General features: G+C 41.3%; 1 protein-coding gene across 1 annotated transcript in view; it reads right to left on the bottom strand.

Annotated features, from left to right (window-relative positions):
* Window positions 1-12,217, bottom strand: part of MGA (MAX dimerization protein MGA) — a 58,701-nt gene that overhangs the window by 12,010 nt on the left and 34,474 nt on the right. Inside the window, exons 16-19 of the mRNA XM_059475449.1 lie at window positions 10,992-11,615; window positions 10,076-10,372; window positions 6,980-8,673; window positions 518-642 (exon numbers count right to left, since the gene is read on the bottom strand). Coding sequence (XP_059331432.1) covers window positions 518-642; window positions 6,980-8,673; window positions 10,076-10,372; window positions 10,992-11,615 — 2,740 coding nt within the window. The remainder of the gene's footprint in view (window positions 1-517; window positions 643-6,979; window positions 8,674-10,075; window positions 10,373-10,991; window positions 11,616-12,217) is intronic.

Below are 12,217 nucleotides of genomic sequence, written 5' to 3'. Positions count from 1 at the left end.
CAGTAACAGTAACAAAATTAAACCAACCAAAAAAATTAAGCCAAGCTATCCAACCATGGCCAACTATATGTCAATAAGAAAATGCTTTCTTTGCTGGGGCAATGGTCCTAAAGACAACCCTTTCATTTACAGCATCAAGGATTAACCTAATGACTGTTCCTGCCCAGAAGTCCACCAGCAAGAATAAACAAAGCTTACCAAATCACATGTAACACAAAAAAAACCCTGCTAATTTTCAGTTTGCAGGAAAGGAGGCTATTCACTCAATAATTTTACATTGCAAGATGCATCCCCATAAATGAATTAATTAAAGGGGAGATAGAAAAAGTCTAAGACACCTTGACACTACCCTTAGTGCTGCCAGTACCATCCTCACAGACACTGGGAAGCACCAGCGCCGAGGAAGGCATGCCAGAAGCCTTGCCTTATCTTGTCACCACATTACACCTGTTGTTTAAGGGAATCACTCGATGGCAGCCAGCAGCAGGATACACAGGTGCTCTCCAGGGGTGCTTACTTCTGGTCGGAGGGTTCGACATGAGCAGCTGTGGCCTTCAGACGGGCAATGTTAATCTTCTCTGAAAGCTCCTCCACGGTCTCAATGTCCACCTGCTCGTCATCCTCTCTGTATTCACACGCATCCTGGAACAGGTTTTGTTTCGGTTTTTTAAAACGAGTATCTACTCAGCAATAGAGCTCAGGCCAAAACAGTTTCACTTCAGTCTCAAATGAGATTACATTGTAACATTTAGAACCATCAAAGAATCAACATCTCCAGCTACTGGCCAGTAAACGGTGCTAAGCAGGGGATTACTTCAACTGTCACCTCCAGGAATTCCTCCCACTAGCAACTCTGTAAAATGCATTTTGGTAAGGGCAGAACCCATCTTTGTCCTTAATGCTCTTATTATGGCTGGGACAAAAGCTTTCACAAGGCAGAATTTTCCTGCCTCCATTTTCCTCCTGCCCTTACAACCTAATACCATAGACTCTTGCTAATTGACTTTTTTACAGAATTTGAAACAGTTACCACCTTAGTAATGGTCTCTCATACCTAAGACAGCAAAAGTCATGATGTCATACAGTCAGGCTTCTTTGGATCACACAGCAAACTGTTTACATGATGATGAGTAAGATTTTGGCTCTTTCCAAAATGCTGTTAAAATGATGCCCAATAATTTTACATATTTCTTATATTCTGAAGAGTATGTTTTCTCCATGCTTGCCTGAGCAAGAAAACTTGCTATTTTGTAAAGAGAGAGCTAAGGAACAACTGCAGTTCTGTAGCAACAAAGAGTTAAATCTCAATCCTGTGGCCATCTGTAAATCCAGGTGATACCCCTCTCCCAAGAAAACATGCCTATTCAACCAATTGTTCTGTATTACAGTTTTTAGTGAAGCTTTTTACATTACAATCTTTGGTCTGATTACAATGAAGAACTCGTTCTCCTTTAGCAAGAAAATGTGATAACACTTCCATTCTCTATTTCACCCAGTTCCCTGAATTACCCTGACTAAACAAAAACAATTCAAACAAATATACTATTTAAATCACAGAACTACTGAACAGATACTGCCATTATGTTGAAAATACTCCATGTACAAGAAGTAGTGCCAACATTGATCTATTTCTTTATATAAAGAGCACTTCACATTCTTGCTTGCTCTCTTGGATCATTCATAAATCCACCTTGATGCTGAAAGCCTCCTGATACTTTCTCTAAGCTTTTCCACTTCATACAGTACCATTTCTGTGACTCTTAAGTGCAAGAGATGCATACCGGTTTTGTTCAGTGGGCAGGACTACTCTGTCTTAACTACATTTGGACATCATTATATTGCAGGAAACATGGTCTGGCAGGGTGGTTCAAAAAAGATGCTATAATCCAGAGAGAAATAGGAAAAGCACCCAGGAAATTAGCTTACCACAGAAACACTGCTGTCATAAAGCTTTCCAGTGCTGGTAAGTTATACTGGGCTAATCAAAGGATTGAGAGCCATTTTCCAGGCTAGAGATGCTCTAAAATTGCAACAGTTTGTATAGTATCATATTAAAAAATGGTATTTAAAACCCAATATGTGGTATCTTTATCATGAAAGATGGACAAGATAAAACAGAAGTTAAAAACTCCGTTGCCCACCAAGAACTTAATATCTTAAAAGTTTACACATTTTGAATGTGGACATATGAAAAACAGAAGTAATTAATTTTTTTGTTCTTACATCTAGCAACAAAGGGGAAAATACTTCTGGTTAGTAGATCTTTCCTCTCTACCCCTGAATTCCTAGTAACAAGAAAATACCACAATCATGAAGATCACCAGAAGTAAGTCGTTCTGACATTAAGAACAGCTATTCCTATAGAAGTACTGCCAACTTGCCATAGGCTGAATCTTATCCATAGCCCAGCATGATTCCCGAAGATGCTTGTGGAAGCCCTACCTTTCAAGCATCACTCAATCCATACTACTTTCCAAACTACTTCCTGTAATCACATAAATTCTAAATGCCTTTGAGTAAGGGTGAAATACCTTATAGAATGAAGACACCAGAGGAGCAATACCATTCTACAACAGAGTTCTGAAGTTGTTATGGAAATTACAGCTTTTTTCCCTCTCTTCATTTCAATGCATGTTTCTAAGCCCTCTCCTCTGATTTTTGTCTATTCCAGGCAGCCTAAACCCCTACTGCTAATACCTAAAGAGCAAATTACTGATGGTAGAGGATCCTCAACAACAGTGCTGAGGGAAGAGGTTACAAGACAGTGGATGTCATTACACATTACCCAAGTAAATGTGTAATTTCTAAAGCTGCCTTCTGTGCTACAATGTCTGCAGGTTTCACACATGCTCTGAACTAAAAGCTGACAATATGCAAGAGATTGTTAGAATTCATATTGTCCACAAAATGTAACACTTGCACTTTGTAGGAAGCTTACCATTTTATAATAATTGATAACAGTCCTTATAATTTCAGTGTTTGGCTCAGAAAAAGAATGACTGAAAAACACTTTTAAACAACACTTACAATGCAGTACCATGCCAGACATAGAAGTTGTTTTTAGAGTAGTGAGCTGAACCATGGGACTCCTATCTGTAGCATTACAGTACCAGAACAAACCCTGGCATGCTCTTGGCTTATGCCAACAAGGACTTGTGAACAATCAGGAGCCCAGGCCAAGCAGCCCTTCTCAGCAGGAGCTCTGTGTGCAATCATCCTGCCTTGCAGATCAAGAGTTTAACATCACCTCAAACCATCGCACTTGCATCTGTCCAGATAGCAGGTCCCGATACTCATTAGTCTGCTTCTACAGATATTCCCAGAAAGCTTTATTCATATCACTAAACCCACAATGATTAACCATCCTAAGCTTGTCTTGATGCAACTCAGAGTAGGAAACGCAAAAGGGAAAAGATACCATCTCAGGAACCTTCTTTCTGTTGACCAGAGACTAGAACAGTCTCTATGTCAAGGACACAAAGTCAGCACAAGGTAAGAAGGTACTCTGAAGGGCATTGATGTGCAAAACTAAGAACAATTAACCAGTGTGAGAAAATGTGCTAAAGAATAAACACTAATAGCTACTACAGGTAGGCAGCAACCTTCCTGACTCTCACTGGAGTTCTCTAAGATTTAAGTGGCCATTTGCTGAGCAACCGAAACCAGTCCACATTCCAAACTAATAGAAGAAGAGCTGTCTTAAGTATTTCCACTAAACAAAACTGTTAGTGGACATGCACGTACTCTTTGCTTCTGTTTCCACTAGTTTAATGAAGCAGATAAACATCCTCTACCTTACATCATCTGACTTCATCCAGTCCGACAAACAATACCAGTGCAGCCTATCTTGTAAGCACTATGATGAGAGAAGAGTACATCCCAGTGAAAAATAAGAAGTTTAATTCCAAAACTGATTTCTCCACTAGGCACTGACGTGCTAGCTCAACTAGCCAGCAACAGCAATTAACAAATCAAATTCTAGGCAGGTTTTTACAGTCCCCTGAGATCTCATTCCTCAGCTTTACTGCTCTAGAACCAAAGTTAGCTTATTGTATTTGTGTGAGCTTGCAGTGAAGACATACCTTTACATGGCTTTCCAAGCCATATCCGCCAAAACCTGAGCGGTAAGTTTCATCCAAAACAAACATTTCTTATAATCTCTAATATTACTCATTTGCTTAATCATCCTTTTGCAGGATGAAAGAAAACAGTTTTCAAACACCAACCTTGATAGAAGACTACTCTGTGACCTAGACACTATTGTTGGTTCACCAACAAAATTCCTAGGACTACCATGTCAGAGAAGTTTATCTGGCATCAGGAATGAATTAACAGTGGTTCTCAAAACTTAATGATAACTCTGCTCAAGTTATTAAAGGATACAGGACGTATGAAACTGCCACCACCCAACTGAAGACAAGGCACCAACAATTCAGTTTTCCACTTAAAAGGAACTTCCAAAAATAACATCTGTATTTCACTTTCATACAGTTGAGATGCTATTGTCTTGTCTGAGAACAGCAAGCTAGAATATGAACTGATTAGTCAATTTTTCTGGAAGTTGAAGAGATTCTCTAAAAGCCAGAGTTGTTCACTTGGCTATCATGGAATAATAGAATATCCTGAGTTAGAAGAGACCCACAAGGATCATTGAAATCCATGTCTTGGCCCTGCACAGCACCATCCCCAAGAATCACACCATGTGCCTGAGAGCATTATCCAAACTTTTCTTGAACTCTGTCAGGCTGGTGCTGTGACCTCTTCCCTGGGGTGCCTGTTCAAGTGCCCACTCACCCTCTGGGTGAAAAACCCTTTCCTAATATGCAACCTAAACCTCCCCTGACCCAACTTCATCTCATTCCCATGGGTTCTGTCACTGGTTACCACAGAGGAGACATCAGTGCCTCCCCCCTCCTATTCCCCTCATGAGGAAGTTGCAGACTGCAATGAGGTCTCCCCTCAGTCTCCTCCAGGCTGAACAGACCAAATTATCTCAGCTACTCATTACAGAGCTGCTCCTCACTCCTATAAGGCCTTTTGCCACCCTCACAGCCCTCCTTTGGATGCTTTCCAATGTCTTTTATACACAGTGGCACTCTAAGCTGCACACAGGGCTCGAGGTAAGGCCACCCCAGTGCAGAGCAGAGTGGGACAATCCCCTCCCTTGCCTGGCTGGCCATGCTGTGCCTGATGCTCTCCAGGACAAGCTTGACCTTCCTGGCTGCCAGGGCACTGCAGACTCACATCCAGTTTGCCACAGCCCAGGACCCCTGGGTTCCTTTCCACAGCACTGCTCTCCAGCCTCTCCTTCTCCAAGCTGTTTGTACACCCAGGGTTGCCCCATCTCACGTGCACCTGCCCTTGTTAAACTTCACATGGTTGGTCTCTCTGCAGGGCCTCTCCACCTTTGAGAGTCAACAGCTCCTCCCAGTTTGCGTCTCTAGCAAACTTACAAAGCATCCCTTCCAGTCGTGCCTGCACATGATTTATGAAGATGCTGAGGAGCACAGGCCTGAGGATGGAGCCCTGGGGAACCACACTAGTGATCAGTCACCAGTCTGATGTCACCCCATTCACTAACACCCTTCACACCTGACCCATGATCCAGCTGCTCACTCATCACTTGACAGGTTTATCCTGACAAGTGCTGGACATTTTGTCTAGAAGGATACTGTGAGATAAAGGATCAAACGCTTTACTGAAATCCAAGATGACTGAATCAAGTGGCTTCCAACCAGTCAGCTGGGGGGTAACCTCAGGGACCTTCCTAACTTGTTCCTCAAGCAGCCTGAAGTCTGCTCTCCTCATATCCAGGGTTGAAGTCTTGCTGGAACTTTTCCTCCTGTCACCAGAGATATGAACTGGATTTTTTTCATGGCTGCTGTGGCCAAGACGCAGACAACTGCCATTTCACTCTGTGTTACCAAGCAGCAGTTCAAGGAGGGCACCTTTCCTAGCTGGCTCCTGTAGTACCTGTACCAAGAAGTTATTGCCCAGGTGCTCTAGGAATCCTCTAGACCAGTTTGTACCAAAGAACTCTAGTCTGATTTTCAACTGCAAGAGGATTACATTAACACAAAAGGACTAAAAGAATTCTATCCTGAAGACACAACCATTATCTCTCCTTTTTTTAATTTGTCTGTTTTTCAACTTCTCCAGTTTAATTCTTCTCTTTTCACTTGTATCTCACTCCAAGAAACAGATATCTTAGTTCATATGTCCACTTGACTAATTCATAAAACAACAGCTTCATAATTTTAAGTAACAAAGCACTGTTTCTCAAGTCATGTAGTGATATGTAAGAAGCAAAGGAATTACACATTGGATTACTTTATTTTAAATTTTGGGTTATATTTGATGGGAATTTTATGAGCGTTAAAATCTAAATGTATCTTAACTACACTAACCACAACGTTTTACCCTTTTCTGTGACTTTTGGAGCAATTTGTTTTCTATCAAATACAGAATGACAGCTCTCACATACTATTTAAATGTATTTACTTAAAAAAGGAATTCAAGAATGGATTAAAATACTCCTTTCAGAAATAAATGTTGACTAAGGCTACAAAAACTAAATAGAAGGAAACATCTTAAAATAACAGAAATACTAGGTTGGCCACTACATTTTTAGATCATTAAGTCATAATTTGCTCACAAGTAAGCAAATTATTTGAGTAAACACTGGAGGAAGACAACCTGGAACAGTTCTATAACAAATTGTTCAACAGAACTCCTGTTATCTGAAAACCAGGCAATTTCTACAAGGCCACTATACTGCTACCTAAAAAAAAGCATGCAACTAAGAAATGAAAGATATTTCCACTTGGAACCCCAATTTATACTTCCTAAAGAAACTAAAAGTCCAAAACACAAACATCATACTCTGTCTTTCAAATCCATGGGTTATGACAAGTTAGTTGGTCAATTAAAAAAAATAAATAAAAGGAAAAAATCCCTTCATAAATAGCTAAATGCTTACCACTTTTTCAACATCTATTTCCTCTTCACTTGGGAAGTCAGAAGCACCATCCAGCATCTCATCAGCAGAATCATCAGTTTTTTCATCCTCTTCTTCCTCTTCCTCATCTTCCTCCTCATCCTCTTCCATATCATCAGCAGTTATATCAATAGTGGGCATGTAATCCTTTTTGTGTGCCCTCTGTTCTGGTGCTGTCAGGAAGTCACCTTTCTCTGATGTATCAGCTTTTTTATCTACTTCACTTCTATTTTCTAAAGGGGGTACAATACTAGATATTTTGCTCCAAGAACTGTTAACATGTGTTAGGATATCATGGCCTACTTTCATTTCTTCCAGAGAATCACAAGCACCTTTTTCTTTGCTTTTACTGCCATCCTGCCTAGCTATGTTTCCTTTGCCTTCCTCCATATCAGCCCTATGCTCTTCTCCTGAAGCATTATCCAGTTCTTTTGCACAACCAATTTCAGACCTACTTCTTGTTTTCTCTACTGTGTTTTCCACTTCTATAGAGCCCTTGTACTCCCTCCTTTCCATATCTGGCTGTGCAGCATCACCCTGGAATTCTTGTTTGTTCTCAAACAGTTCAGTCTCACTTTGTTCCTCCTTGATCTTCACCTGTGTATCTTGCTCTTGTTGACTATGTAACTGCCCAGAACTTGCTCTGTTGTCCTCATCCATCTGTGTCTGTGCATCCTCTTCCTCCACTTTTACTGGTTTCTCCTCCCATTCAGCAAGTCTTTGTTCCTCCCCATGGTTCCTCAACTGTGCAGCCTCCCAATTCTCAAGACTCTGTGAATGTGCATTATCCAGAGGAGCAACCAAAGACTCATCTGATGACCCACAAACAGAGTTAGCTGAAACTGCCTCCACAAGAGTTTCAGAACTGACAGAATCCTCTTTCCCTTCAGAAGCCCCTTTTTCTTCCTCATCATTAGGTTTCTCACTGATGTACGAATGGTCAGATGATATGACATCTGCAGAAACATCATGCTGAGAAGAAAAGCTGTCATCACAAGAACTCTCTAGCACCACTGAGTTCTTCTCCACTATCTCTAATGCAGTGGAATTTCTATCACCACTAGGTGTGACTGCGGCAGATGCTGACCCTTCAACAGCATTTGACTGGTTAATCGACAACTCATCTTCTTCTTGTTTCCCATGTGGCACTGGGACATCAGACTCTGTAACTTCTGTGTCACCTGAGCATGGAGCCTTCCCATTCTCCTTCTGCTGAGCAGCACCTGAGTCCTCTTTCTTGCATATTTTCCTGTAATCCTTCTTCATCTGCAGAGATGCAAAATGGTGAAGAATAGAGTTTGGCACTGTCTTCTGTCCTGGGAGCTGAAGTAAAGCAAAACTTCCAGACTGTAAAGGTATGAGATTAGCGGTGGTGGCTGACAGACCAGCCGAGCTGCAGGCTATTTTAGACTCGGAGGTTGTTTGGTTTGTGACATTGCTGACAGCAGAGGAAGCAATCCTCAGAGTCAGAGTGCCTGCCTGTGACACAAAACTCGTTACCGAAGGAGGAAGAGAAGATGCTTGAGTGGCTGGGTTGGATGGGGGGGATAACTTGGGTACTGCAGTTGGTACAGCTGAATTTGCAGCAGGAGAAGTGGAAGACACAGAGGAATTGGGAGAAACAGGTGACTCAGGAGGCTTGGAAGGTGCAGGTAAACGGATTCCTACAATAGATCCTGTGAGGAAAACAAAACATCAACTGAGACATTCTCAAAGCAGCTTTTTTTCTTCCACTTTCAGTATTTGATGCTGTGCTAGAAACAGACTCCATTCTCAAGGATCATAATGGAATCAGGTGTTTGACCTCCAGCTCTCAGTGGAAAAGTTGGTCCTACATAAAGACATAATAAACTTGCATTTTTTTAAGTAACACCACAATGAAACACATGAATTGGCCATTCTAAAACTAACAGACTTGATGTTAAGTTCAAGCATTGAGCTTTTTGATCAAAAAAGACATAGCATTGGAAGTCTTGCATTTTACTTTCCCATTTAACATTTATTGGAAAACGAGGAAATTGGGGTTTTTCAGAGAAAAAAGAAAGTAAAAAATAGTATTTAATTTTAAAATATTTTTGCTTTTTTTTGAAAAAAGACTTCCAAAGAGGAAAAACTATGCCAAAATTACACAGTTATACCACCACATTTTACCTTTATGAACTCTTCTGCAGCATTTCAACACTTCATAAACAAGAAGGAAAAGTATTACCAACTGGCAACTATTTTCTCTTGTTCAGCAAGAGCCTCAAAACAGAATAAAATTAAATAAACTTGTTGACTGATTCTTTACTACACCTCATGCTCAAACCTCAACTAAAGCTCAGCATTGTTTGCTCCCCTCCCCAGTTTTATCTACTGTGCTTGCTTCTGTTCTCCCTTCTACCCCACTCTAACTCCCTCTCTTTGAGGTGTGTTTTGAAACAGGGAGAACAGAAGAGTAAACCTGCATTTAAAGTACATTTGGGTTAGAATTTACAAATACATACAACAGCACACCAACCTGCAATTTCTAACTCTTCCAACCCTGTCTTCAACTGTGTACTAGAGAAAAAAGCTCAAAATCACACTTATTTTTCTTTTCACACTCTTAAGGAGGAAAAAACCTGGCAATTCCGTATTGTAGTACAACATTTCACCTGAATACCTTCTGTAAACACACTAACCAACCTCAAAATGTAACAAAAACTGAGTAGCACTCCAATGAAACACGGGTAACAGCTCATTCTCTTTAAGAGAATCTCCAACAAGAATTGTTTTTGAATCACCAGGTCTAGTCCTGCAAGTTGTGACAGTACAATGGACATGGCTCCGCTGCCACACATACACATAGGCTCTTTTACTTGCTCCCAAATTTTGTGGACTTAGCTATTAACTGCACTTTCTGAATATTATACACATGGTATTTAAGTTGCATTGCAGCTGAATAATTACACTATGTTCTTCAACTAGTCACACAGAACCAAATTGGACTCTGTTCAATTACTTTCAGCAGGTGAAAGCATCACAGAGACATTCATCTCCTTGCTCATTTCTGAGTAACACACCAGTCAGTCGTGAAAGAAGCACTGGCCTTCGTACCTGGATTGCGGAGCATCACTGGCTGCACGCTGGGCTGAGCACCCGCAGCTCGAACCTGCTGCAGGGGAACAAGCTGGATGATCTGCCCATTGGGATGTCTGAACAGGTTCACAGCCCCAGGGCTCCTCAGGGGCTGAAGGACCATCTTCTGCCTCTGTGCCACCTGCGTGTTCAGCGGCCGCAGAGCAGAGGCTGTCTGGTGCACCGGAATCAGCAGCAATCGAGGTCCGACACGTTTGTCTGTTCCAGGAGCTATCTTTGGGGGAGTCTTACTTGCAGCTTGAGGAGCAGCATCTTCTGAAATATTTTAACAAGTTACAAAAAAAAAAAAAAATCACTTTAAGAGACTGCCTACAAATCAAGCATTATTCTTAATAAATACAAGTGCAAATATTTTGGAAACAACTGCATCTCTTTTACATTTATTCAAAAGCAAGTTTTTCTCTTTTTATCCACAGAATGCATGGAACCAACCAGATCAAAACAGTTTTGGTTTTTTTCTGTGTAGTTCCACTGGCATTTTTCAACCATGACACAGGACAGTAATTCCCAACCTAATTCCTGAACTCTGTGCCAACCATGAAATTCTAGCAGTCATAACTGTGCTATATATGTCTATAGGTCAAGGGATGACGTGATGCTTCCCGCTCACTTCATCGCAGTCACTGACCAGATAGTTACATTTTTTTCCTTTCTCTACCAGCACAGACTGGTATACAAGAATACAAAAAGTAACTTAGGAGATGACATTAGGGTGATGAATAGGACTTTTTACCCTGTTTTTGAAAGGGGGACAAGGCGAGTGAGTCCATATTTAAAATTAAACCAGACACAGACTGTATCACAGCTGTGAAAAGAAGCAGAATTAAAAAAAAACAAGTGTGTGCAGTAATAATCCAAAGCACCTAAGCATTACCTCTTTTTGGAGGACTTGAATTAACTCCTGATAGTATCACTGGAACAGAGGCAGCAGAGGAAGTCAGTGTGGTCACCACAGGCGTAGTTGCTGCAGCTGTTGTCAGTACAACTGTAGAGGTGGATGTTGTGACAACAGCACAAGTAACAGTTGGTGGTGTTACTACAGGTTTTGGGAGTGGCGCAGCTGCTACTGCTGCAACAATCCCTGTTGTTTTTGTTGTGTTCACAGTAGCAGTAGCAGTGGTGGATGGAGTAGTACAGGTGCTGATTCCAGGTGTTGCAGGAGCAGCTGTAACTGCAATTGCAGGAGGAGAGCAGGGAGGTTCACCAGCTTTTGTCTGGCAAGGAGTGGTCACAGTAGATGCCGCTACACTGGTACTTTCCACAGTAACTGTAGAAGTGGTGGTAGCTGCAGTGACTGCAGAAGTGACTGTGCACACAGCTGGAGATGGCACTGAAGGAACCACAGGAGCAATAACAGTGATTGGTGTGGGCTTGATACTCAGAAACTGTCGCCCTGAGGCCGCCTGGCGTGTGCTCACTCCAGGAACCTTCTGCTGCAGAGCTCCTGCTTTGTTTATCACAAACTGGGTAAACACACCACCAGGTGAGGGTCGGGTAGCTGCAAATAAAAACTTGCAGGTCAAAATTTTAATAGATTTCCTCTTTGCCTTTCATGAGTTGCTACAACTGTAATTTCAGCATGAATTTGAGCCTCCTTTTTCTATGTACCTTGTAATTAAATCAAAACGTTTATGGTAGTCCTGGATATGCCTGACATGTTAGAAAGACCTCTGCCTTATTCCACTACTGTAGCTTTTTACTGCATTTCTTCCCAGATACACAAAAGAATCAGCTTTTGAAGGGTTGTTCTTCATCGTGAAACTATGGACAATCCTAACTAACAGTGCAGGAAAACAAACATTTAAATGAAATAATGGGCTCTAAGTATTTTATAAACATCAAATTCGTTGTGTAACAGCTTGTGTCATCTTTCATTTTTTACTGCTTCTTGATTTTCATCCCCCTTCTACTGTATTCATCTTAGACAGAGGGAAAAGGGGTGGGAAGGATACAGAGTTTCCGCTTCTAGATGCAATGACATTCCAACAACTGTAGACTAGATGGAACAAATTTAACCAATGGAAATGAATCACTGTTAGGAAGATCCTTTACCTCATCCCTTACCCTCCAAGGGACCAGAATACTGCATTTACATTACCC

Source organism: Ammospiza nelsoni, chromosome 6 (assembly GCF_027579445.1).
Source record: "Ammospiza nelsoni isolate bAmmNel1 chromosome 6, bAmmNel1.pri, whole genome shotgun sequence".
In the NCBI taxonomy this organism is placed as follows: Eukaryota; Metazoa; Chordata; class Aves; order Passeriformes; family Passerellidae; genus Ammospiza; species Ammospiza nelsoni.
This window is presented reverse-complemented; position numbering and strand designations above follow the sequence as displayed.